Source organism: Hemitrygon akajei, chromosome 12 (assembly GCF_048418815.1).
Source record: "Hemitrygon akajei chromosome 12, sHemAka1.3, whole genome shotgun sequence".
Lineage (NCBI taxonomy): Eukaryota > Metazoa > Chordata > Chondrichthyes > Myliobatiformes > Dasyatidae > Hemitrygon > Hemitrygon akajei.
In genome coordinates, this window is record NC_133135.1 from 107709949 (window position 1) to 107737164 (window position 27216).

A 27216-nucleotide genomic window follows, 5' to 3' on the forward strand; every position below is an offset into this window, starting at 1 on the left:
TTCTAGCTTGTCCTCCTTCCCCTCCCCCCAGCTCCTTATTCTGGCTTTTCCCTCTTCCTTTCCAGTCCTGATGAAGGGCTCTTGACCCAAAATCTTGACTGATTATTCATTTGCATAGCTGCTACCTGATCTGCTGAGCTCCTCCAGCATTTTGTGTGTGTTGCTCTGGATTTCCAGGATCTGCAGAATCTCTTGTGTTTAATGTCCAAAAAGCATTTAGGCCTGCCCCAAAATTTCATTTTAATGCCCTATGATTTTCTAAATGGCCTCTTTAATTCGACCAGGTGAACCTTTCAACCCAAACTTTCTCCTGCGATGTGCAACGTCAAACATCATCTGTTCCATCACCTTTGGAAAACGATTTGATTATGAAGATAAACAATTTCTCTGGCTGACGAAGATGGTTGCAGAAATTGCCCGCGGTTTGAGTAGCCCCTCGTTACAGGTATGTCTTTTTACAGTGGCTTGTGAGAGTTACTGAAGTTAAGAGCGAACATATTTTCATCTGAGACTCAGGCGGTCAATGTGTCGGTGAAACTGAGAGATTCAGGATCAACATTAATTATTTATCAGCAAGACAGAGGGAGTGCATTTAAATTCAAACAACACTCACAAAATGCTGGAGGGAACTCAGTAGGTCGGACAGCATCTATGGAAATGAATAAAGAGTTGATGCTTTGGGCCAAGACCCTTCTTCAGGGCTGGAAAGGAAGGGGAATGCTGCCAGAATGAGAAGGTGGGGAGAAGGGAAGGAGGATTGCTGGAAGGTAATGGATGAAGCCCAGTGGGTGGGAAAGACAAAGGTCTGGAGAGGAAGGAATCTGATAGGAGAGGAACGTGAACCATAGGAGAAAGGGAATGGGGAGGGGAACCAGGGGGGTGATGGGCAGGTGAGGAGGCCAGTGCAGGGAACAAAAGAGAGGAGGGGCAGAGGGGGAGGGAAAGAACATCTTACCTGAAGGGGAAATTGATATTTATTTCCATCAGGTTGGAAACTACCCAGACAGAACATCAGGTGTTGCTCCTCCACCTTGAGATGGCCTCTTCTGGGCACAAGATGTCACCATGAACCAATGTGTCAGAATGAACAGGAATTTCAATATTTGGCCATCAGGAAGTTTCACTTTTAGCAGATGGAGCGGAGTTGTTCAGCGAAGCAGTCCCCCAATTTACAATGGGTCTCACCAATGTAATGTTTTTGCAATGTACTTTATAACGTAATGCAATATTTTTGCAGTTTTGACTTCAGATCTAATTTTGGATGGCGAATAACCATGTTGTTACTCCCAGACTACTTTAATGCTTGGGAGAGGTTCCGGAGGATTGGAGGATTGCAGATGTTCTTCCCTTATTCAAGAAACAGAATATAGGTAGCCCAGGAAATTATAGACCAGTGAGTCTTACCTCAGTGGTTGGTAAGTTGATGGAGAAGATCCTGAGAGGCAGGATTTCTGAACATTTGGAGAGGCATGATATGATTAGGAATAGTCAGCATGGCTTTGTCAAAAATAGGTTGTACCTTGCGGGCCTGATTGAATTTTTTGAGGATGTGACTAAACGCATTGATGAAGGTAGAGCAGTAGATGTAGTGTATATGGACTTCAGCAAGGCATTTGATAAGGTACCCCATGCAAGACTTATTGAGAAAGTAAGGAGGCATGGGATCCAAGGGGACATTGCTTTGTGGATCCAGAACTGGCTTTCCCACAGAAGGCAAAGAGTGGTTGTAGACAGGTCATATTTTACATGGAGGTTGGTGACCAGTGGAGTGCCTCAGGGATCTGTTCTGGGACCCCTTCTATTTGTGATTTATATAAATGACCTGGATGAGGATGTGGAGGGATGGGTTAGTAAGGGCTGTCAGAAGTTACAGTAGGACAGCCATAGAATGCAAAACTGGGCTGAGAAGTGACAGATAGAGTTCAACCCAGATAAGTGTGAGCTGGTTCATTTTGGTACGTCAAATATAGTATTATAGTATTAATACTGTGATATTATAATATAGTGTTGATGGTAGGACTCTTGGCAGTGTGGAGGATCAGAGGGATCTTGTGGTCTGAGTCCACAAATACTCAAAGCTGCTATGCAAGTTGACTCTGTGGTTAGGAAGGCATACGGTGCATTGGCCTTCATCAACCATGAGATTGAGTTTAAGAGCTGAGAGGTAATGTTACAGCTATACAGGACCCTGGTCAGACCTCAATACAGGAAGGATGTGGAAACTATAGAAACGGTGCAGAGATTTACAAGGATGTTGCCTGGAGTGGGGAGTATGCCTTATGAGAATAGGTTGAATGAACTCGGCCTTTTCTCCTTGGAGCGACGGAGGATGAGAGGTGACCTGATAGAGGTGTATGAGATGATGAGAGGCATTGATTGTGTGGATAGTCAGAGGCTTTTCCCCAGGGCTGAAATGGCTAAGATGAAAGGGCACAGTTTTAAGGTGTTTTGATGTAGGTACAGATGAGATGTCAGGGGTAAGATTTTTTTACACGAAAGTGGTGGGTGTGTGGAATGGGCTGCCAAAAACGGTGATGGAGGCGGATACAATAAGTTCTTTTAAGAGACTCTGGGATGGATACGTGGAGCATAGAAAAATAGAGGGCTATGAATAAGCCTAGGTAATTTCTAAGTAAGTACATTTGGTAAAGCATTGTGGGTTGAAGGGCCTGTATTGTGCTGTAGGTTTTCTATGTTTCTATATTTTAACAATGGACAAGTCCACTCGTCTATCAGTCTGCCGACAGTGAAAATGCTCATCGAAGATTCAGATTCATTTGTTTATCACCTGTACACTGAAACATGGAGTGAAATGCGTTATTTGTGTTAAAAACCTACACAACGTAAAGATGTGCTGGGGAAAGCCTGCAGGTTTCACCAACTCTCCGGTCCCAGCATATCATGCCTGCAGTCTTCAGCAGAACAGCACAACATGCCAGCCGCTTTTCCACCCTCCCACCCACTCTCACAAACAGGTCTCCAACCTCAGGTCGGCCTCCGACTGGCAGTCCTTGGCCCCGGACTCTCGGACTTGCAGATATCAGGCCTCCACAACCTCTAGTCCCTTGTGTGGACTCGCTGATGTCGGACCTCTGACTACTGGACATGCCGACCCAGGGGCTGATTGCTGGATTTGACCTCCAACTTTGACCTCTGGGTATTGACCCCAGGACTTGCCATTTGCAGGACTTTGACCTCTAGGCCTCAAACTCTGAACTTGCACAGACTGTCAACCCCCCAGGACACGCCGAGCTGGTGGGTAACCCACCCTCATCCTCGGGATCGTCAACCTCAGTCACTCACTGTGGGGGTCACTGGTCTTTACCCTTAGTGCCTGCAGAAAGACGTTTCCCAGCATGAATCACTGGGCAGTGTGGTCGAGGCCCGGAGCATTTCGCTAAAGTGGGGCTCAGGTCCTAATGCAAGAAAACCCACACAGTCACAGGGAGAATGTACAAACTCCTTACAGACAGTGGCAGGGTGTTTAAGATCCAGGCCAATAGGTGATATATTTCTGATAAACCATGATGTACTTTAGTCTATTGCGGTAGCATAATCGTTAGCATAGTGCTTCACAGTGCCAGCAACCTGGGTTCAATTCCCGCTGCTGCCTGTAAGGAGTTTGTACGTTCTCCCTGTTACTGTGTGGTTTCCCTCTGAGTGCTCCGGTTTCCTCCCACATTCCAAAGGTGTAGAGTTTAGGATTAGTGAGTTGTGGGCATGCTTAGTTGGCACCAGAAACATAGTGACACTCACGGGCTGCCCCAGCACATCCTAGGACTGTGTTGACCATTGACACAAACAACGTATTTCACTGTATGGTTCGATGTATGTGTGATGTGAAGCTAATTTAATCAAACTTCAAAGTAAATTTATTATCAAAGTACATATCTGTCACCATGTACAACCCTGAGATCCATTTTCTTGTGGGCATACTGAACAAATCTATACAGTAATAACTATCACAGAATTTGAATCAGAATCGTATTTAATATCACCAGCATATGTTGTGAAATTTGTTAACTTTACGGTGGCAGTACGTACCAATACATAGTAAATATAGAGAACAAAACTGAGTTACTTTAAGATATATATGTTTATTAAACAGTTAAGTTAAAATAAGCAGTGCAAAATAAAAATAAAAACAGTAGTGAGGTAGTGTTCATGGGTCCAATGTCCATTCAGAAATCGGATGGCAGAGAGGAAGAAGCAGTTCCTGAATCACTGATTGTGTGCGCTCAGGCTTCTGTACCTCCTCCCTGATGGCAGAGAGGAAGAAGCAGTTCCTGAATCACTGATTGTGTGCGCTCAGGCTTCTGTACCTCCTTCCTGATGGTAACAGTGTGAAAAGTGCATGTCCTGGATGGTGGGGACTCTTAATGATGAACAGTGTCTTCCTATGGGACCATTCCTTGAAGATGTCTTGTATACTGCGAAGACTGGTACCCATGATGGAGCTGACTAATTTTACTAGTTTCTGCAACTTATTTTGATCTTGTGCAGTAGCCCCCCCCCCTCAAATATCACCTGGTGATGCAGACAGTCAGAATGCTCTGCATGAGAAATTCTTGTGGAATTTTTAGAAAACATAGAAAACATGGAAAACCTACAGCACAACACAGGCCCTTTGGCCCACAAAGTTGTGCCGAACATGTCCCTACCTTAGAAATTATTAGGCTTCCCTATAGCCCTCTATTTTACTAAGCTCCATGTACCTATCTAAAAGCCTCTTAAAAGACCCTGTTGTATCCGTCTCTACCACCTTAGCCGGCAGCCCATTTCACGCACTCACCACTCTCTGAGTGAAAAATTTACCCCTGACATTTCCTCTGTATCTACTCCCCAGCACCTTAAACCTGTGTGCTCTTGTGGTAACCACTTCAGCCCGGGGAGAAAGCCTCTGACTATCCACATGATCAATGCCTCTCATCATCTTGTACGTCTCTATCAGGTCACCACTCATCCTCTGTCACTCCAAGGAGAAAAGGCAGAGTTCACTCAACCTATTCTCATAAGGCATGCTCCCCAATCCAGGCAACATCCTTGTAAATCTCTTCTGCACCCTTTCTATGGCCTCCACATCCTTCCTGTAGTGAGGCGATCAGAACTGAGCCCAATACTCCAAGTGGGGTCTGACCAGAGTCCTATATAGTTGCAACATTACCTCTTGGCTCCTAAATTCAGTTCCACGATTGATGAAGGCCAATACACCATATGCCTTCTTAACCACAGTGTCAACCTGCGCAGCTGCTTTGAGCGTCCTATGGACTCAGACCCCAAGATCCCTCTGATCCTCCACACTGCCAAGAGTCTTACCATTAATACTATATTCTACCATCATATTTGACCAACCAAAACGAACCACTTCACACTTATCTGGGTTGAACTCCATCTGCCACTTCTCAGCCCAGTTTTGCATTCTGTCAATGTCCCACTGTAACCTCTGACAGCCCTCCACACTATCCACAACACCTCCAACCTTTGCGTCATCAGCAAACTTACTAACCCATCCCTCCACTTCCTAATCCAGGTCATTTATAAAAATCATGAAGGGTTAGGGTCCCAGAACAGATCCCTGAGGCACCCCACTGGTGACCAACCTCCATGCAGAATATGACCCTCTACAACCACTCTTTGCCTTCAGTGGACAAGCCAGTTCTGGATCCACAAAGCAATGTCCCTTGGATCCCATGCCTCCTTACTTTCTGAATAAGTCTTACATGGGTTACCTTATCAAATGCCTTGCTGAGATCCATATACACTACATCTACTGCTCTTCCTTCATCAATGTGTTTAGTCCCATTCTCAAAAAATTCAATCAGGCTCATAAGCCATGACCTGCCCTTGACAAAGCCATGCTGACTATTCCTAATCATATTATACCTCTCCAAATATTCATAATTCCTGCCTCTCAGGATCTTCTCCATCAATTTACTGACCACTGAGGTAAGACTCACTGGTCTATAATTTCCTGGGCTATCTCTACTCCCTTTTTTGAATTAAGGAACAACATCCGCAACCCTCCAATCCTCCGGAACCTCTGCCGTCCCCATTGATGATGCAAAGATCATCGCGAGAGGCTCAGCATTCTCCGCCCTTGCCTGCCACATTAGCCTGGGGTACATTTCGTCTGGTCCCGGCAACTTATCCAACTTGATGCTTTCCTAAAGCTCCAGCACATCCTCTTTCTTAATATCTGCATGCTCAAGCTTTTCAGTCTGCTGCAAGTCATCACAACAATCACTAACATCTTATTCCATAGTGAATACTGAAGTAAATTATTCATTAAGTACCTCTGCTATTTCCTCCGGTTCCATACACACTTTCCCACTGTCACACTTGATAGGTCCTATTCTTTCTCGTCTTTTCCTCTTGCTCTTCACATACTTGTAGAATGCCTTGGGGTTTTCCTTAATTCTACCCGCCAAGGCCTTCTCTTGGCCCCTTTTGGCTCTCCTAATTTCCTTCTTAAGCTCCTTCCTAGTAGCCTTATAATCTTCTAGATCTCTAACATTACCTAGCTCTCTGAACCTTTTGTAAGCTTTTCTTCTTGATTAGATTTATTACAGCCTTTGTACACCATGGTTCCTGTACCCTACCATAACTTCCCTGTCTCATTGAAACGTACCTATATGGAACTCTACACAAATATCCCCTGAATATTTGCCACATCTATTCTGTACTTTTCCCTGAGAACATCTGTTTCCAATTTAAGCCTCCAATTTCCTGCCTGATAGCCTCATAATTCCCCTGACTCCAGTTAAACGCTTTTCTAACTTGTCTGTTCCTATCTCTGTCCAATGCTATTTCGAGTGTTTTAGTTGACAAACCAAATCTCGTCAAAACCCTAATGAAATATAGCTGCTGTCCTCCTGCCTTTATAGCTGCATCAATATGTTGCTTCCAGGTTTGGTCCTCAGAGATATTGACACCCAAATTGCTCAATGTCTCCATTTCTGACCACACTGAGGACTGGTTTGTGTTCCCTTGTCTTACCCTTCCTGAGGTCCACAATCAGCTCTCTGAGTGCAAGGTTGTTACTGTGACACCACTCCACTAATGGGTATATCTCACTCCTGTATGCCCTTTCGTCACCATCTGAAATTCTGCCAACAATGATTGTATCATCAGCAGACTTATAGATGCCTAGCCACACGGTCATGGGTGTAGAGAGAGTAGATCAGCGGACTAACCTGCGGAGTGCCAGTGTTAATTGTCAGCGAGGTGGAGACATTCTTTCCAATCCACACAGATTATGATCTTCTGGTTAGGTAGTCGAGGATCCAGTTGCAGAGGGAGGTACAGAGGCCCAGGTGCTGTAGCTTTTCGATCAGGACTGTAGGAATGATGGTGTTAAACACTGAACTATAATCAATAAACTGCATCCAGACAACGGTATTTGCATTGCCCAGGTGATCCAAGGCTGTGCGATGAGCCACTGAGATCACTTCTGCTGTAGACCTGTTCTGGTGATAGGCAGATTGCAGTGGTTCAAGGTCCTTTCTGAGACAGGTGTTGATTTTAGTCATCACCAACCTCTCAAATCATTTCATCACCATGGATGTGAATGCTACTTCACGTTAGTCATTGAGGGAGCTCACGCTATCCCTTCTTGGGCTGGTATAATTGTTGCCCTTCTGAAGCAAGTGGAAGGTTAGTTAGGAAGGTTCAATTGTTAGGTATTAATATTGAAGTAGTAAAATGGATTCAACAGTTGCTGGATGGGAGATGCCAGAGAGTAGTGGTAGATAACTGTTTGTCAGGTTGGAGGCTGGTGACTAGTGGTGTGCCTCAGGGATCTGTACTGGGTCCAATGTTGTTTGTCATATACATTAATGATCTGGATGATGGGGTGGTAAATTGGATTAGTAAGTATGCAGATGATACTAAGGTAGGTGGCGTTGTGGATAATGAAGTAGGTTTTCAAAGCTTGCAGGGAGATTTAGGCCAGTTAGAAGAGTGGGCTGAACGATGGCAGATGGAGTTTAATGCTGACAAGTGTGAGGTGCTACATTTTGGTAGGAATAATCCAAATAGGACACCCATGGTAAATGGTAGGGCATTGAAGAATGCAGTAGAACAGAGTGATCTAGGAATAATGGTGTATAGTTCCCTGAAGGTGGAATCTCATGTGGATAGGGTGGTGAAGAAAACTTTTGGTATGCTGGCCTTTATAAATCAGAGCATTGAGTATAGGAGTTGAGATGTAATGTTAAAATTGTACAAGGCATTGGTAAGGCCGAATTTGGAGTATTGTGTACAGTTCTGGTCACCGAATTATAGGAAAGATGTCAACAAAATAGAGAGAGTACAGAGAAGATTTACTAGAATGTTACCTGGGTTTCAGCACCTAAGTTACAGAGAAAGGTTGAACAAGTCAGGTCTTTATTCTTTGGAGCATAGAAGGTTGAGGGGGGACTTGATAGAGGTATTTAAAATTATGATGGGGATAGATAGAGTTGACGTGGATAGGCTTTTTCTATTGAGAGTAGGGGAGATTCAAACAAGAGGACATGAGTTGAGAGTTAAGGGGCAAAAGTTTAAGGGTAACACGAGGGGGAGTTTCTTTACTCAGAGAGCGGTAGCTGTGTGGAACGAGCTTCCAGTAGAAGTGGTAGAGGAAGGTTCGGTATTGTCATTTAAAGTAAAATTGGATAGGTATATGGACAGGAAAAGAATGTAGAGTTATGGGCTGAGTGCGGGTCAGTGGGACTAGGTGAGAGTAAGCGTTCGCCACGGACTAGAAGGGCCAAGATGGCCTGTTTCCGTGCTGTAATTGTTATATGGTTATATGAAACTTCTGGCTGTAGCAGTGAGATTAAAAATGTCATTGAATACTCCCACCAGTTGGTTGGCACTGATTTTCAGAGCCTTACCAGGTAGTCCATAGTGCCCTGCTGCTTTGCACCCTCTTGGAAGACAGCCTGACGTCGCCCTCTGAGACTGAGGTCGCAGGTTCATCGGATGCTGCAGGGACCCTCATTGCTGTCGTTTTATTCTCTCTTTCAAGGCAGGTATATAAGATGTTGAGCTCATCTGGTAGTGAAGTATCATTGCCATTTATGATGTTGGGTTTTGCTTTGTCGGAAGTAGTGGCCTGCAAACCCTGCCAGAGTTGACATGCATCTGATTTCGCCTTGAACTTCTCCTGGAATTGTTTCTTGGCTCTTGAAATAGCCCTCCGCAAGTCATACCTGGTTTTCTAATTCAGAACTGGATTGTCAGACCTAAATGCCACAGATTTAGCACTCAGCAGACCCGAATCTCCTTGTTCGTCCCCAGCTTTTGTTTTGGGAATGTACAGTAAGTTTTTGTAGGCACACACTCATCTACATGGGTTTTAATGAAGTTGGTGACAACTGCGGCATACTCATCCAGGTTTGAAAGTAACTCCCTGAACACAGTCCAATCTACTGATTCAAAGCAGTCCTGTGAACACTCCTGTGCCTCCCTGGTCCACACCTTCTTGGTCCTCACTACTGGTGCTGCAGTCTTCAGTCTCTGCCTATACTCAGGGAGTAGAAGTACAGCCAGGTGATCAGACTTACCGAAGTGTAGTCCCAGAATTAATGAAAGACCACCATACTAAGCCGTTCAGCCAATTGCAGAGGACAACAAAATGTGCAAATTCAAAAGAAGAAACAAAAATAATAAATAAATAAGCAATAAATATCAAGACATGGGATGAAGAGTCCTTGAAAGTGAATCCTTAGATTGTGGGAACATTTTAATGGTGGGGCAAGTGAAGTTGAGTGAAGTTAACCCCTTTGTTTGAAGAGTCTGATGGTTGAGGGGCAATAACTATACCTGAATCTGGTGGTGCGAGTCCTGAGGTTCTTGTACCTCCTTCCTGATGGCAGCAGTGAGGAGAGAGCATGTCCTAATCCTTAATCGTTAAACTCAATTAAAACCCAATGAAGACTAGATCTCAAACTGTGTTGTTAGCTGTTTAGTCGCCTGTGAGAGAGGTGTCAGAGTTGGTGTGCTTCAGTGTGGCATGGTGTCCAAGCTGGTGTCACACTGGCATTGCTGCCACCTAGTGTTCACTCGGCAGAAGACGAGCTGGTATCATGTTCACCAGCAGACTGCTGTAATGTTGAACTTGGGGACTTGGACCATATTTTTTTGTGTGATTGTATTTTACTGATTTCCAGCATCTGTGCTTGCTACTTTACATGTGGCTTTGCTGTGTGTGACTGTCGCTACTGTGTTTTGCACCTTGGCTCCTGAGTAATGGGGTTTCATTTGGTGATACTCATGTACGGTTTGTTATGTACCCGTAGGGTTCATTCTTGCTGTGGACTGTCACTTTAAAACGCCGGGAAAATGAGACTGACTTTTGGACAGTTTGATTTCTGCTGTCTGCAGAGTTGCTTGGTTACCATAGTGGAGAGAGGTGGAGTTATTTGATGCACAATGAACATTATGGTTTCTCTGCAGCTTGTTTTAAATATACAAGGACACGCAGACACACATGGAAGACACCAGTGAGTCGGTCGCTGGTTTAAACTTCCAGTAGCCCAAAGGGGTGAGTTGAAATCTATCCAGGGTATTGATAAATGACTCACAAGTTGCTGCAACTAGAAAGATTTTGCAGAGAGGAGAGGAGAGGAGAGGAAGGTTTGAAACAGAAGAAACCTAGTGACAAAGAGATCATCGTTTGGACTCTCTCTCTCTCTAAGTAGCCCGTGAGGGTGAGTTTGTTTCCATTCAATTACATAAGTCAATTATAAAAGGGGAAATTACGACACATTTGGATAGCAGTGGAAGGATCTGTCCGAGTCAGCATGGATTTACGAAGGGAAAATCATGCTTGACTAATCTTCTGGAGTTTTTTGAGGATGTAACTATGAAAATGGACAAGGGAGAGCCAGTGGATGTAGTGTACCTGGACTTTCAGAAAGCTTTTGATAAAGTCCCACATAGGAGATTAGTGGGCAAAATTAGGGCACATGGTATTGGGGGCAGAGTACTGACATGGATTGAAAATTGGCTGGCTGACAGGAAACAAAGAGTAGAGATTAACAGATCCCTTTCGGAATGGCAGGCTGTGATCAGTGGGGTACCGCAAGGTTCGGTGCTGGGACCGCAGCTGTTTACAATATACATTAATGATTTAGATGAAGGGATTAAAAGTAACATTAGCAAATTTGCCGATGACACAAAGCTGGGTGGCAGTGTGAAATGTCAGGAGGATGTTATGAGAATGCAGGGTGACTTGGACAGGCTAGGTGAGTGGGCAAATGTATGGCAGATGCAGTTTAATGTGGATAAATGTGAGGTTATCCACTTTGGTGGCAAGAACAGGAAGGCAGATTACTATCTAAATGGAGTCAAGTTAGGAAAAGGGGAAGTACAACGAGATCTAGGTGTTCTTGTACATCAGTCAATGAAAGCAAGCATGCAGGTACAGCAGGCAGTGAAGAAAACTAATGGCATGCTGGCCTTTATAACAAGAGGAATTGAGTATAGGAGTAAAGAGGTCCTTCTGCAACTGTGCAGGGCCCTGGTGAGATCCCACCTGGAGTATTGTGTGCAGTTTTGGTCTCCAAATTTGAGGAAGGACATTCTTGCTATTGAGGGAGTGCAGCGTAGGTTCACAAGGTTAATTCCCAGAATGGCGGGACTGTCATATGTTGAAAGATTGGAGCGACTGGGCTTGTATACACTGGAATTAGAAGGATGAGCGGGGATCTGATTGAAACATATAAGATTATTAAGGGATTGGACACGCTGGAGGCAGGACGCATGTTCCCGCTGATGGGTGAGTCCAGAACTAGAGGCCACAGTTTAAGAATAAGGGGTAGGCCATTTAGAACAGAGATGCGGAAAATCTTTTTCACCCAGAGAGTGGTGGATATGTAGAATGCTCTGCCCCAGAAGGCAGTGGAGGCCAAGTCTCTGGATGCTTTCAAGAGAGAGTTAGATAGAGCTCTTATATATAGCGGGGTCAAGGGATATGGGGAGAGGGCAGGAACGGGGTACTGATTGTGTATGATCAGCCATGATCACAGTGAAAGGCAGTGCTGGCTAGAAGGGCCGAATGGCCTACTCCTACACCTACTGTCTATTGTCTATTGAAAGTGTGATTGTCACTTAGTTAATCCACAGGAGTGGGTTCTCTGGTGAATGGAAAACCTTTGTGAATACCACATGTGTGTCTATGCTTTGTCTGGGTGTGGTAGTTCACTGAAGAAAGGCAGCCCTGTGGCAAATCACTGTAGGAGTTATTTTGTATGTTGTGTGACTGGATAAGTGGCTATCACGTTGTGTGTGATTGGGGTAACCTTGTGGAATCTACCGGTTTGTCGATCCTTGCCTGGGTGGTGGTTCCCTTGAAGTTGGTCCCCTTTGTGATAAACTACTGTTGGTGATAATCCATACGTGGATTCTGTTTGAGTATCCTGTGGCCACCATTTTGAGATGTCCTGTAGTTGAATTCAGGTGTGGTACCACTTGTGTTGAAAGGATATTTGTTGAAGATCGCTGTTGTGATACTTTGTGTGTGGAGTGGAACAACTTTGGAGATGAAACCTACTGCTGTTGTTATTTTGTATTGCTGTCGTGGAATCTGTGGTATATTGACGGAATTGCCTTCTCACAACATTCGCCTTTAGGATATGTTAGGGGGGAGGGGGGAAGGGCCGATAATTTTCTTTTTTCTTTCTGTAACCTATTTGAAAATTCAATTAAAAAATTAAAAAAAAACATTCGCCTTTGGATTACAAACATCTCACATTAGTTAACCTGTGCATTTGAACTGAATTTTCTTATATACCATCGTAAGACTGTATCACTTACCACCTGAGCTTGAATAAGTTTGTGAACTTTATTTACACCTATATACGCATAACACTGTTAACTCTTGATTTACCTGGTTTAAGTTACTATATGATGTCGTCACTAATAAAATAGTGTTTTGTTAACAGCAAAAGCAGTCTCCAGGAGTGTTCTGTTGTTGCTGATACTTTTACAGGGTTGCGTGTACATAACAGGTTGAATGACATTTGAACTTAAAAATGCTAACAGCACCAGATATTTAATTACGATGCCACCATAAATACACCAACTCTGCTTTGGATGGCCTCAAGCCTGCTGCAAAAGGAGCATAGCACTAGTAACCCCATCCTGTAAAAATCCCAGAGGTACAGAAACACCAAAGACCTCATCTCTGGGAGAGGAAGAAGATAGGCTATACCTGAGGATAACTTGAAAGACTGGTCCAGGACAGAGAACTTGGCGAGATGCTGTCAGGGACCTCTGCTCCAGTAGGAATGACGGGCTCAAGGCGATAATAATGCCACGATACATTTCGATGTATAATAAACTAAGCTAATTTCCTATCTCTAACCTAATGCTTTTATCTCTTAGAACACAGCAGGCTAGGCAGCATCTATAGGGAGAAGCGTCAGTCCTGACGAAGGGTCTCGGCCCGAAACGTCGACAGCGCTTCTCCCTATAGATGCTGCCTGGCCTGCTGTGTTCCACCAGCATTTTGTGTGTGTTGTTGTTTGAATTTCCAGCATCTGCAGATTTCCTCGTGTTTGCTTTTATCTCCTTTTCTTCCAAATGTGGTTCTTCCACTGTTGGAGCCTGTGATCTACACTACGGTGTGTGTTTTTGGGCCAATTGAGCGATCTGGCACTTCGTGTTCTGAGGGTTGTACAGTGATGTTTCGAGCAAAGCTTGCGCCTTGAGGCCAAGAAGCCTGGAGATGGGACGCGAGCCCATAATTGACTCCATTTCTCTTTCACATTTCTTTCTCTCTCTCTCACACACACACACACACACACACACACTCACACACACACACACACACACACACACACACACACACACACAGACACACACTCACACACACACACACACACACACACACACACACACACACACACACTCACACACACACACACACACACACACACACAGACACACACACACACACACACACACACCCACACACACACACACACACACACACACAGACACACACACACACACACACACACACACACACACACACACACGTCACTCCTTGTTTTTTCTCATTACTATTTTCAGTGTCTGTGATGAGGGAGGCTTGCAGGTAACGAATAACACAGAACTAGATTGAACTGAACTGAATATGCCTGAACTCTGTAGATTTGTGTTTTGTATTCTGTATTTTTCGCTCTTTTGCCATTTGTGCGTTTCTCTTTCTTTTGCACGTGGGTGTGGGTTTTAATGTTTTTCTTTGAACGTATTTCATAGTTTTCTGGTTGTCTGTGGGCAAATAAATCTCAGGGTAGAATACTGCATACATACTTTGATAATAAATATCCTCTGAACTTTGAACTTCTTGAACTGAGCATTAGGTATCCAGTACAGCACCATGTCAGTGAAAATGATGTGTTTGTTTTGCAGTTGTACAACACCTTCCCGAGGATCATGGATTTCCTGCCTGGACCACACCAAAAGTTCTTCCAAAATACTAAAAACTTGAGAAATTTTCTGGCCAAAACTATTCAAAGCCACAAAGAAACTGTCCAGAAAGACTCCCCCAGGGATTACATCGACTGCTTCCTCACAAAGATGGATGAGGTAATGGCAGCAAGTTTCTTGTCACATTCACTCATTTCCCACTGTCCTATCAAATATACTGCCCTTCAGGGGTGCAATCTTGATGATGCCATTGGCATATCTTCTCATCATGTGCCCAGCCCATTTCCAACATTTTCTCATGTCCTGTTGGTGCCATTGAAGAAGTAGGGCATGATTGGAGAAATTTCTTGGCCAGAAAATACGAAGGATCTTCCAGAAGCTCATGGTGTGGAATGACAAGGTCGCTCTCTGTCATGCATCAGCATTCTGACCTCTACAAGAATGTGGACTGAACACAGCTCCGGTAAAACTTCACTTTGGTGTGCACACTGTACTTGGCTGATCCTCATATTTTGCTCCACTGTAACCGAATCAGAGAACGATTTTCAATGACCAATTGACCTTTGGACTGTGTGGGTGACCAGAGCACCCGGAGGAAACCCACGCGGTCACGGGGAGAACGTACAGACTCCTTGCAGGCAGCACTGGAATTGAACTCCGAACTCTGGAATGCCCTAAGCTGTAATAGCATCACAATAACCACTACGCTACCATGGCATCCGATTTTTCTTAATTGGTAAATTAGATAGACTTTTAGATCAGAGTTGAAAACCACAGAAATAGACCCTTCAGCCCACTACATCTATGTTGACCACCGTGCCTGTCTATACTAATCCCATTTACCTGCATTAATTCCATATCCCTCTATATTCTGCTCAGTTAATTTTGCACAGAGATCATAATTATTGATTTATTGATTGATTTGAAATACAGCGAGAGTAGGCCTTTTGGCCCCTCAAGCTGCACCACCCAGCAATTCCCCAATTTAATCCTAGCTCAGTCACGGGACGATTTACATTGCTGAATTAACCTATTAATCTTTGGGATGAGGGAGGAAGCTGGAGCACCCGGAGGAAACAATCATCGTCACAGGGAGAATATAAAAATTCCTTCCAGGCACCAGCTGGAATTGAACCCGCGTCGCCTCTACTCTAAACCATTGTGCAATCCACTATACTACTGTGCTGCACCAAACACGGTTATCTTTTTCGATGAAAACTATGCAACTGCTAGAAATCTAAACTATGAAATGGAAATGCCACAAGTTCTCAGCAGATCAGGTAGTGGCTGTAGAAAGAGAATCTGGCATTTTGTCTCAACAGTCCTTTGCGTGGATGCTGCCGAGCCTCCCAAGAGCTTCCATAACTTTCTGTTTCCTTGGGAACTGGTATTGCAGACATTTGGTAGCATTAGGGTGGCACCTCGGCGTAGTGGTTAGCACAACGCTTCACAGTACAGGTGACCCAGGTTCAATTCCCACCGCTGCCTGTCAGGAATTTATACGCTCTCTCTATGGATTGTGGGAGGAAACCAGAGCACCTGGAGGAAACCAACACAGTCAAAGATGTTCTGATTTGTAGGTTCATAGGTCATTGTAAGTTGTCCCGTGATAAGGCATTGCTGGATGGCACAGCTTGAAGGACCAGAAGGACCGATTCTGCACTGAATCTTCATAAAATAAAAAATATAAGGAGCCAGAAAGGCATGAATTGAATTAAAGTTGAAAATCTTCTGAAGGCTGTTAAAATGTACTCCTTCCCCTCCCTCCTCCCCTCTTGCTTTTCAGCCTTGATGAAGGATCTCCGGTTGAAACGATGTCAACTGCTCACTAACCCCCATAGAGGGTGTGTGTGTGTGTGTGTGTGTGTGTGTGTGTGTGTGTGTGTGTGTGTGTGTGTGTGTGTGTGTGTGTGTGTGTGTGTGTGTGTGTGTGTGTGTGTGTGTGTGTGTGTGTGTGTGTGTGTGTGTGTGTGTGTGTGTGTGTGTGTGTGTGACAATTTCCAGCATCTGCAAAATTCTTTCTGTTTAAAACGTGGATTTCTGTTTGCCTTGATTCAGGACAAAGATGAGCTTAACTCCGAATTCTTTTACGAGAACTTGTTGGTGTCGACACAGAGCTTGTTTCTAGCTGGAACTGAAACAACCAGTACAACCCTGTGCTGGGCTCTTCAAATTCTAGCAAAGTATCCGGAAGTTCAAGGTAAGCTTTAATTCAATTCAGATCAATTCCAGTGTCAAGGTCCAAAACACAGTACCAATGGTCACACACAGCACAAAGCACTCACAAGATAGCAAGCACAAATGGTATCATAATCACACAATAAAAGAATCAAAAACTCACTCCATCAATCTCCAGTTGATTTCAATGGAGCCCATCTCCTGTGAGCAAACACGGTGGGGGGAGCCGGCTCCAGCCTGGACACCGCACCACACCGCCCCTGGAGGAGTGCATTGGTCCCAAAGCAACCACCCCCGTCCCCAGGTGAAACTGCAGCTTGAGGCCCTGTCCTCACATATAAAAGACAACAAGCTCATATAAAATATCAGTAAAAATACAACTGAACAAACTATAGCCTAGACATTCAGTCCATTGAAATCTTCAGCTGATCATAAAAGAGCTTATCTTCAATTCAGAATCAGGTTTAATATCGCCAGCATTTGTTGTGAAATCTGTTAACTTTGCAGTAGCAGTACAATGTAATACATAATAATAGAAAAACACTGAATTACAGTAAATATATATTAAATAGTTAAATTAAATAAGTAATGCAAAAAAAGTAGTGAGGTCATGTTCATGAGTTCAGTGTCCATTCAGAAATCAGATGGCAGAGGGGAAGAAGCTGTTCCTGAATCATTGAGTGTGTGCCTTTAAGCTCCTGTACCTCCTCTCTGATGGTAGCAATGAGAAAAGGGCATGTCCTGGGTAATAGGGGTCCTTAATTATGGATTCCACCTTTCTAAGGCACTGCTGTTTGAAGATATCTTAGATACTACGGAGGCTAGTGCCCATGATGAAGCTGACTGAGTTTACAACTCTGCAGCTTACTTCAATCCTGTGCAGTGCCCACACCCCGTACCAGATGGCAATACAGCCAGTTAGAATGGTCTCCATGGTACCTCTGTAGAAATTGCAAAGTGTGTATCAATTACACAACCGTGTCAAAATCAAAGTTCAAAGTAGATTTTATTAACAGAGTACATAAATGTCACCGTGCACAGCTCTGAGACTCATTTTCTTGTGGACATCTTCAGCAAATCTATTGAATAGTAATTCCAACAGGATCAATGAAAGCTCAACCAGAATGCAGAAGGCAACAAACTGCAAATGCAAATACAAATAAATAGCAATAAACGACGAGAGCATGAGATAATGAGATAAAGAGTCATCATCTGCCAGCTCCACCATTGAGGTCTTGGTTGGATCACTCTTTGTCTGGAACCTTACTGCCATGGGTGACCCTACTAGGAGGTAAAATCCAGACGCAATCGCTCTTGGGATCTCAGGCACTCATAAGCCATCAAAACATGCAGAGAAATGCATCATTTACGTCAAAACAAATCAGTGGGAATTATGCTGGGGGCAGTCCACAAGTGTCACCACACTTCTAATATGGACCTCATTGAAACCTGTTGAATGTGGAAAGGCCTCGATAGAGTGGCTGTAGAGAGGATGTTTCCTATGGTGAGAGAGTCTAGGACCAGAGGACACAGATAGAGTGATGTGGAGAGGATGTTTCCTATAGTGGGGGAGTCTAGGACCAGAGGACACAGATAGAGTGGATGTGGAGAGGATGTTTCCTATAGTGGGGGAGTCTAGGACCAGAGGACACAGATAGAGTGGATGTGGAGAGGATGTTTCCTATGGTGGGGGAGTCTAGGACCAGAGGACACAGATAGAGTGGATGTGGAGAGGATGTTTCCTATAGTGAGGGAGTCTAGGACCACAGGACACAGATAGAGTGGATGTGGAGAGGATGTTTCCTATGGTGGGAGAGTCTAAAACCAGAGGACACAGGCTCAGAATAACAGACATCCTTTTAGTATTAGAATCAGATTTAATATCACTGTAATATGTTGTGAAATTTGATAACTTTATGGCAATAGTACAATGAAATGCATGATAAATAAATGTAGAGAAAAAACCTGTTACATTAAATGTCTATTTAATAGTTAAGTCAAAATAACTAGTGGAAAGTAACTGAAATTAAAGAAGTTCTGAGGTATTGGTCATGGGTTCAATGTCAATTTAGAATCAAATGGCAAAGGGGAAGAAGCTGTTACTGAATTGCTGAGATGAGGAGGAATTTTTTCGCCTGTGAGTGATGAAGCTGTGGAATTTGTTGCCATAGGTGGCTGTGGAGGCCAGGGTTTGATATATTGGGCAGAATTTGATATATTCTTGATTGGTCGGGAATTAAATTAATATTGAGGTGATTGGAGCTGACAGTGAAAATGGATCAGTCATGTTGAAGTGGCCAAATAGCTTAATTCTGCTCCTATATTTGATGGTTTCTTAGGTCCTTCCGGTGCCAACATGCCCACAATTTACGAACCCTTACTAATCTGTACCGTACGTCTTTGGAATGTAGGAGGGAATCAGAGGATTTGGAGGAAACCTAGGGGGTCACAGGGAAGAATGTACAAACTCCTTACTAACAGCGGTGGGAATCAAACTCTGATCAGTGTTCACTGGTGTTGTAAGACGCGACGGTGCTAACAGCTTCATACCATGCTGCCTGTGTATGCAAGGGTGCAATGAAAACCGTACCTGCAGCAGTATCACAGGCACACATCATATAAGCTGAATGCTGAAGAAAAAACATAAATTAACAGAATTTTTACAAGAAAGATCACAATTAGGACAAAACCGTGAAGTTCATTTCTGTGACAAGTGATCAGACACTCACCTTTCTTTCATCTCTCTCTCTCCCCCTCCTTCCTCCATTGGATGTTTGCAGTCTTCTTTTTCTTTAATGGGTTCCTCTGAGGTTTATTTGTTTTGTGGCTGCCTGTAAAGAGACAAATCTCAAGGTTGTATAATGTATATACATGCTTTGATAATAAAGGAACTGTGAACTTTGAAGAACAAAGTCGACTGTGTGATTGGTACCCTATCTACCACTCTAAAGGTTTCACTGTCTTCTCACCCTAAACACTTGTCTCTTTGCCATGGGTTCATGGAGAGCCATCCACAGGATGCTCTTTGTCTAAGCTGCTGTGACAATATCTCCAAAGCCTGTGCCTTCAAGCAGCAAGAACGACAAAGGCAGCGGGTGCATGTCAATACTGCCGAATAATGCTTCTCCAAACAAGTCATCTTTTAAAACATCAGTTCTATTTGAGTCCTCTTTTTCATTTTATCTTTAAAGTTAAAAGTGCATAAATGTCACCAAATACAATCCTGGGGTTCATTTTAATGCAGGCATACTCAGCAAGTCTACAGAATAGTTATTCTAACAGGATCAATGAAAGATCAACTGGAGTGCAGAAGACAACAAACTGTGCAAATGCAAATATAAATAAATAGCAATAAATATTGAGAAGATGAGATAATGAGAGAAAAGCTACAGAATCTTCTTTTCTTATTAATTTTTTATGAGTTTCTATAATGTGACAGAACAAAAAAAACTTAAAAAAAGAGGTTTATACAGTGCAAAACAAGCATATCAAAAGTACAGTTCATAACAATTAAGAAAAGCACCCATAGTAGAATCAAGCTACAGAATCTAGGCCTCTGTACCTTCCACTGCAACCGAAACACCACAATCTGTGCGGATCGGAAATAAAATCTCCACCTCACTGACAATCAACACTGGTGTACCACAGTGATAGGGGCTTAGCCCACTGCTCTACTCTCTCTACACCCATGACTGTGTGGTTAGGGACAGCTCAAATGTTATCTATAAATTTGCTGATAATGTAACCACTGTTAGCAGAATCTCAGATGGTGATGAGAGGGTGTAATGGAGAGAGAGATTACAGCTAGTTGAGTGGTGTCATTCTAACAACCTTGTACTCAATATTAGTGAGACCAAAGAGCTGATTGTGGACTTCATAAAGTGTAAGATGAGGGAACACAAACCTATTCTCAAAGCTATTGGAAGTTTAGTGAGCAATTTCAACTTCCTTCAATATCTCTGAGGACCTAACATGGTCACAACATATTGCTGCAGCTATAAAGATGACAAGGGAGTGGCTATATTTATTAAGAGTTTAGGGATATTTGCTATGTCTCCAAAGCACTCCCAAATTTCTACAGATGTACAGTGAAACACTTTCTGACTAACTTCATCACCATCTGGTATGGAGTGGGGGTGTGGCAACTGCACAGGATTGAAGTAAATTGCAGGAAGTTGTAAAATTATTCAGCTCCATTAACAAGGAGCCGTGCCTCAAGGCGGCATCTATTACCAAGAACCCTCACCACCCAGGAGATGCCCTCTTCTTATTGTTATCATCAGGAAGGAGGTAGAGAAGTCTGAAGGGACACGCTCAATGATTCAGGAACAGCTTCTTCCCCTCTGGCATCTGATTTCTGAATGGACATTGAACCATGAACACTACCTCACTATTTAAAAAAAATTTCTGCTTTAAGCTCTACTTATTTTAACTGAACTATTTAATGTACGTGCATATACCAGCTGTAATTCAGTTTCTCTTATATATTTATCATGTTGTTAACACATTTCACAGCATATGCAGATGATATTAAACATGGTTCTGAAGAGTCCTTAAAGTGATATTATTGATTGTGGGAACATTTCATTGATGGGGGAAGTGAGTGTAGTTTTCTCCTTCTGATCAAGAGCCTGATGATTGAGGGCTAGTAACTGTTCTTGAACCTGGTCATGTGAGTCCTGAGACCCTTGCACTTCTACCTGGTGGCAGAAGTGAGAAGAGAGCATGGCCTGGGTGTTGGGGATCTCTGATGATGGATGCTGTCTACCTACAGCAGTGTTTTATGTCGATGTGCTCAGTGGTTGCAAGGGCCTTACCCGTGATATACTAGGCCAAATCCATTATGTTTTGTTTGTTTTTCCATTCAAAGGTATTGGTGTTTCCATACACTCAGTCAATACATCTCCACTGCACATCTAAAGAAGTCTATCAAAGTTTTAGATGTCATCCTGAATCCCCGCAGACTCCAAAGGAAGTAGAGGCACTGCCGTGCTTTCTTTGCAATTGCACTTTCCTGTCCAGGTCAGGTCCTCTGAAATAGTAACAGCCAGGAATTCAGAGTTTCTAACCCTCTCCACCTCTGATTCTCCAGTGAAAATTGGCTCATGGACATTTGGTTTCCCTCTCCTGAAGTCTATAATCATTTCCTTGGTCATACTGACATTGAGTGAGAGGTTGTTGTTATGACAGCACTCAGCTAAATTTTCAGTCTCCCTCCTGACTGCTGATTCATCACCGCCTTTGACTGGATCCACATCAGCAAACTTGAATACAGCAGTGGAGTTGTGCTGAGCATCACGGTCGTCGTTTATTTAGAAATACGACATGGTAACAGGCTCTTCTGGTCCAACTAATCCACACTACTGTTACATGTGACCAATTATCCTTCTACCCTGTACTGCTCTGGGATGTGGGAGAAGAGCACCCAGAGGAAACCAACACTGTCACAACCGTGGATCATCGGTAGAGTTCTTTGAGGGGTCTGAGTTTTTTTTTTGTATTCTCTGTGTTTTATTAATTATAATCATCTATATTAATGCACTTCAGGGTTTTCATGTGTTATTGTTAAGTCCACCCCAGTTTACAGTTAAGTTGCAATTGTCCTTGGATACTTCCAATTAATTCTTCAAGACTTTGCAGGTGTCCAATTAAGTATCCTTGGACTTCTGTCTCTTATTAGAATAGTTACTGGTTGACCCTGTAACTAGTCTGGTATTTTATCAGCTGGACGCAGATTCTTTTGTGCACTGGAATGTATTTAAAGGGGTACTGCTATCCTCTCGGGCTTCCGTTCTCTTGATCCCTGCCTAGTGGAGTTCTGGCCGAGTTATCACGAGTTATCCCAAACCTTGTAAGTTCAACTGATTTGTTTGTTAATAAAATTCCGAGTTTTACTTAACCTTTCCGGTTGTCTGTGTGATCCTGCGCTTGCTTGTGAAGATACAGTGTGAGACACATGGACTGGTGGAGAACGTACAAACCCCTTACAGACATTTGCAGAGTCTCAAATTGTCTCTGTCGTAATCCTATATTTTCACTGAGCGGGTGTACCTAATAAAATGACCACTGAGTGTAAAATCAGATGACATTGACCAATATGATGAGTTGGTAAATGTTGGTAAATGAAATGCGTGAAACAAAATCTTATCTTCCTCTCCCAGAGAAGATTCATAATGAGATTGATGGTGTGATTGGATCTCATCGAAGACCAGCAACTGAGGATCGGGCGAAGATGCCGTACACTGACGCAGTCATCCACGAGGTCCAGCGATACATCGACATCGCTCCCATGAGCCTTCCACACATGGCAACAAGTGATGTGAACTTCCGAGGATATTTGATACCCAAGGTCAGAGTCGAGATCAATATAATAAATGTTTTATTTGTACTATTTGTAATAACATCAAACCAAAAATTAAATAATCACATGTCAGCTATTCTGTACTTCAGAAAGTACAATGTTCTTAACTTGCTTGTTGCTGAGGAGGAATGGTGGTGGTTGTCCATCCTGTCTGATGATGACAGGAGACCTGTGTGGGAGAGTTTGTAAAGTGGACAAGCTGTTACACTGGGGCAGTTCCTCTCTATCAACCTCAAAAGTCCGGCTCCAGTGATATGAACAAACAGCACAAACTGGGGTCTTCCTTGGTTGCAGTGGATGACCATGACATCTTCTGTGCCTTGTCATGTCTTCATTCTCCAGGGAGCATTACAGTATCGCCATCATGGGCACTGGATCTCCCTGTAGATGTTATTTGCCCAGTCTGCTGGAGCTGATTTTGCAAACAAGGACAGGCCTGTCTCTCTCACCGGGGTATGAGGCTGCTGGCTACCCTTGCCTGCTTTAGCCAGCCTGTTGAAATGGTGTACTGGGATGTGGCTGCGCACATGAGGACAGTTACTTGGAGCCACAGCAGAGTGTCCAGTGGGGGCCAAAGGTGAATGAGCTAGCCTGGAATGGACATGGAAAATGCCATCACTGGAGTTGCTACCCCTCCCTGGACATCCCATACACTCGAGGAGGTGGAATAATCTCCAGTACATTGGGGTACACAGTGAATGGTAGGGCTTTGAAATATTAGCATGTAGTTCACTGAAAAACATAAGAAATTGGAGCAGAGTTAGGCCATTCGGCTGATTTATTAACCCTCTCAGCAACATTCTACTGACCTCCCCTGCCACCCCCCCCATAATCGCTGACAACTTGATTAATCAACAACCTGTCAACCTCCACTTTAAATGTACCCAATGACTTAGCTCCACAGCCACCTGTGGGGATGCGATCCAGATTCCCCACCCTCTGGCTAAAGAAATTCCTCCTCATCTCTATTCTAAAGGGACATCCTTGTATTCTGAGACTGTGCCCTCTAGCCCTAATCCTCTCCATGTCCACTCTATCTAGGCCAGGGGTTACCAACCGTTTTTATGCCATGGACTCCCACCATTAACCAAAGGGTCCGTAGACCCCAGGGTGGGAACCCGTGATCTAAGTCTTTCAGTATTCAATAGGTTTCAATGAATTCCCCTCTTATGTCTTCCTCATCTCTGTTCTAAAGTGATGACCTTGTATTCTGATGCTGTGCTCTCAGGTCTTCTTCTGCCGGTCTCTTAAAGTTAAACGAATCTCTCCCAAAAGACAATTGGCAAGCCTGTTTTTTTTTTAACTAAACTCCTAAATTGTGGAATTGAATATTTAGACTATAGTGATGCAGACTCGGTTGATATTTTTAAATGCCAGCTCAAAACCTATTTATTTAACCTTGCTTTTAACGAACATCTTTTTGTCTTTTATTTTTATATTTAATTTTATTTGCGTGTTGAAAGGCACTGACAGAGTGGATGTGGACAGGATGTTTCCTATGATGGGAGGAGTCTAGGACCAGAGGACACAGCCTCAGTCAGAATAGAGGACGTCGATTTTCAATGGAGATGAGGAGGACTTTCTTTAGCTGTGGAGGCCAAGTCGTTGGGTATACTTAAGGCAGAGGCAGATATGTTCTTGATTGGTCAGGGCATGAAGGGTTATGGGATAGAAGCCGGACATTGGGGCTGTGAGGGAAAATGGATCAGCCGTGATGAAATGGCAGAGCAGACTTGATGGGCCAAATGGCCTAATTCTGCTCCTATATATTATGGTCTCCACTTTAACCCATTGTAAAGCACTCTGAGCTACATCACCTGTATGAAAAATGCTCTATAAATAATAATATAATAATACAGAATAAACAAACAAGCACAACTTACTTAATGGATTTAGCCATTCTTAACACACATAACATACAGAAAAACACAGAATTAAAGGAGTAAATTGAAGACAATGGAACATGAATGGAGTGCACATTATCCCAATAGTAATATAACCATATAACAATTACAGCACGGAAACAGGCCAACTCGGCCCTTCTAGTCCGTGCCAAATGCTTACTCACACCTCGTCCCACTGACCTGCACTCAGCCTATAACCATCTATTCCTTCCCTGTCCATATACCTATCCAATTTTACTTTAAATGACAATACCGAACCTGCCTCTACCACTTCTACTGGAAGCTCGTTCCACACAGCTACCACTCTCTGAGTAAAGAAATTCTCCGTCGTGTTACCCCTAAACTTCTGCCCCCTAACTCTCAACTCATGTTCCCTTGTCTGAATCTCCCCTACTCTCAATGGAAAAAGCCTATCCATGTTAACTCTATCTATCCCCCTCATAATTTTAAATACCTCTATCAAGTCCCTCCTCAACCTTCTACGCTCCAAAGAATAAAGACCTAATTTGTTCAATTTTTCTCTGTAACTTAGGTGCTGAAACCCAGGTAACATTCTAGTAAATCTTCTCTGTACTCTATTTTGTTGACATCTTTCCTATAATTCGGTGACCAGAACTGTACACAATACTCCAAATTTGGCCTTACCAATGCTTTGTACAATTTTAACATTACATCCCAACTCCTATACTCAATGCTCTGATTTATAAAGGCCAGCATACCAGAAGCTTTCTTCACCACCCTATCCACATGAAATTCCACCTTCAGGGAACTATGGACCATTATTCCTAGATCACTCTGTTCTACTGCATTCTTCAATGCCCTACCATTTACCATGTATGTCCTATTTTGGTCCCACCAAAATGTAGCACCTCACACTTATCAGCATTAAACTCCATCTACCATCATTCAGCCCATTCTTTAACTGGCCTAAATCTCTCTGCAAGCTTTGAAAACCTACTTCATTATCCACAATGCCACCTATCTTAGTATCATCCGCATACTTACTAATCCAATTTACCACCCCATCATCTAGAACATTAATGTATATGACAAACAACATTGGACCCAGTACAGATCCCTGAGGCACATAAGGATTTGAAATGGAATCAGAATCATGTCATCGGCCTCCAACCTGACAAACAGTTATCCACCACTACCCTCTGGCATCTCCCCTTCGGCCACTGTTGAATCCACTTTACTACTTCAATATTAATACCTAATGATTGAACCTACCTAACTAACCTTCCACACGGAACCTTGTCAAAGGCCTTACTTAAGTCCATATAGACAACATCCACTGCTTTACCCTCATCAACTTTCCTAGTAACCTCTTCAAAAAATTCAATAAGATTTGTCAAACATGACCTTCCACGCACAAATCCATGTTGACTGTTCCTAATCAGACCCTGTCTATCCAGAGAATTATATATACTATCTCTAAGAATCCTTTCTATTAATTTACCCACCACTGACGTCAAACTTACAGGCCTATAATTGCTAGGTTTACTCTTAGAACCCTTTTTAAACAATGGAACAACATGAGCAATACGCCAATCCTCCGGCACCATCCCCGTTTCTAATGACATCTGAAATATTTTGCCAGAGCCCCTGCTATTTCTGCACTAACTTCCCTCAAGGTCCTGTCAGGATCCGGAGATTTATCCACTTTTATATTCCTTAAAAGCGCCAGTACTTCCTCCTGTTTAATTATCATAGTTTCCATAACTACCCTACTTGTTTCCCTTACCTTACACAATTCAATATCCTTCTCCTTAGTGAACACCGAAGAAAAGAAATTGTACAAAATCTCCCCCATCTCTTTCGGCTCCACACATAGCTGTCCACTCTGATTCTCTAAGGGACCAATTTTATCCCTCACTGTCCTTTTGCTATTAATATAACTGTAGTAACAGTTTTATATTCACCTTACTTGCCAAAGCAACCTTGTATCTTCTTTTAGCCTTTCTAATTTCTTTCTTAAGATTCTTTTTACATTCTTTATATTCCTCGAGCACCTAATTTACTCCATGCTGCCTATATTTATTGTAGATCTCTCTCCTTTTCCGAACCAAGTTTCCAATATCCCTTGAAAACCATGGCTTTCTGAAACTTTTAACCTTTCCTTTCAAGCTAACAGGAACATAAAGATTCTGTACCCTCAAAATTTCACCTTTAAATGACCTCAATTTCTCTATTACATCCTTCCCATAAAACAAATTGTCCCAATCCACTCCTTCTAAATCCTTTCACATCTCCTCAACGTTAGCCTTTCTCCAATCAAAAATCTCAACCCTGGGTCCAGTCCTATCCGTCTCCATAGTTATATCTACAGCTGGTATCATCCCAGTCACT

General features: G+C 43.2%; 1 protein-coding gene across 1 annotated transcript in view; it reads left to right on the forward strand.

The window, feature by feature from the left end:
• LOC140737353 (cytochrome P450 2C23-like) overlaps positions 1–27216 on the forward strand; it is an 85176-nt gene that overhangs the window by 42866 nt on the left and 15094 nt on the right. The window contains exons 5-8 of the mRNA XM_073063804.1: positions 285–445; positions 14404–14580; positions 16480–16621; positions 22761–22948. Coding sequence (XP_072919905.1) covers positions 285–445; positions 14404–14580; positions 16480–16621; positions 22761–22948 — 668 coding nt within the window. The remainder of the gene's footprint in view (positions 1–284; positions 446–14403; positions 14581–16479; positions 16622–22760; positions 22949–27216) is intronic.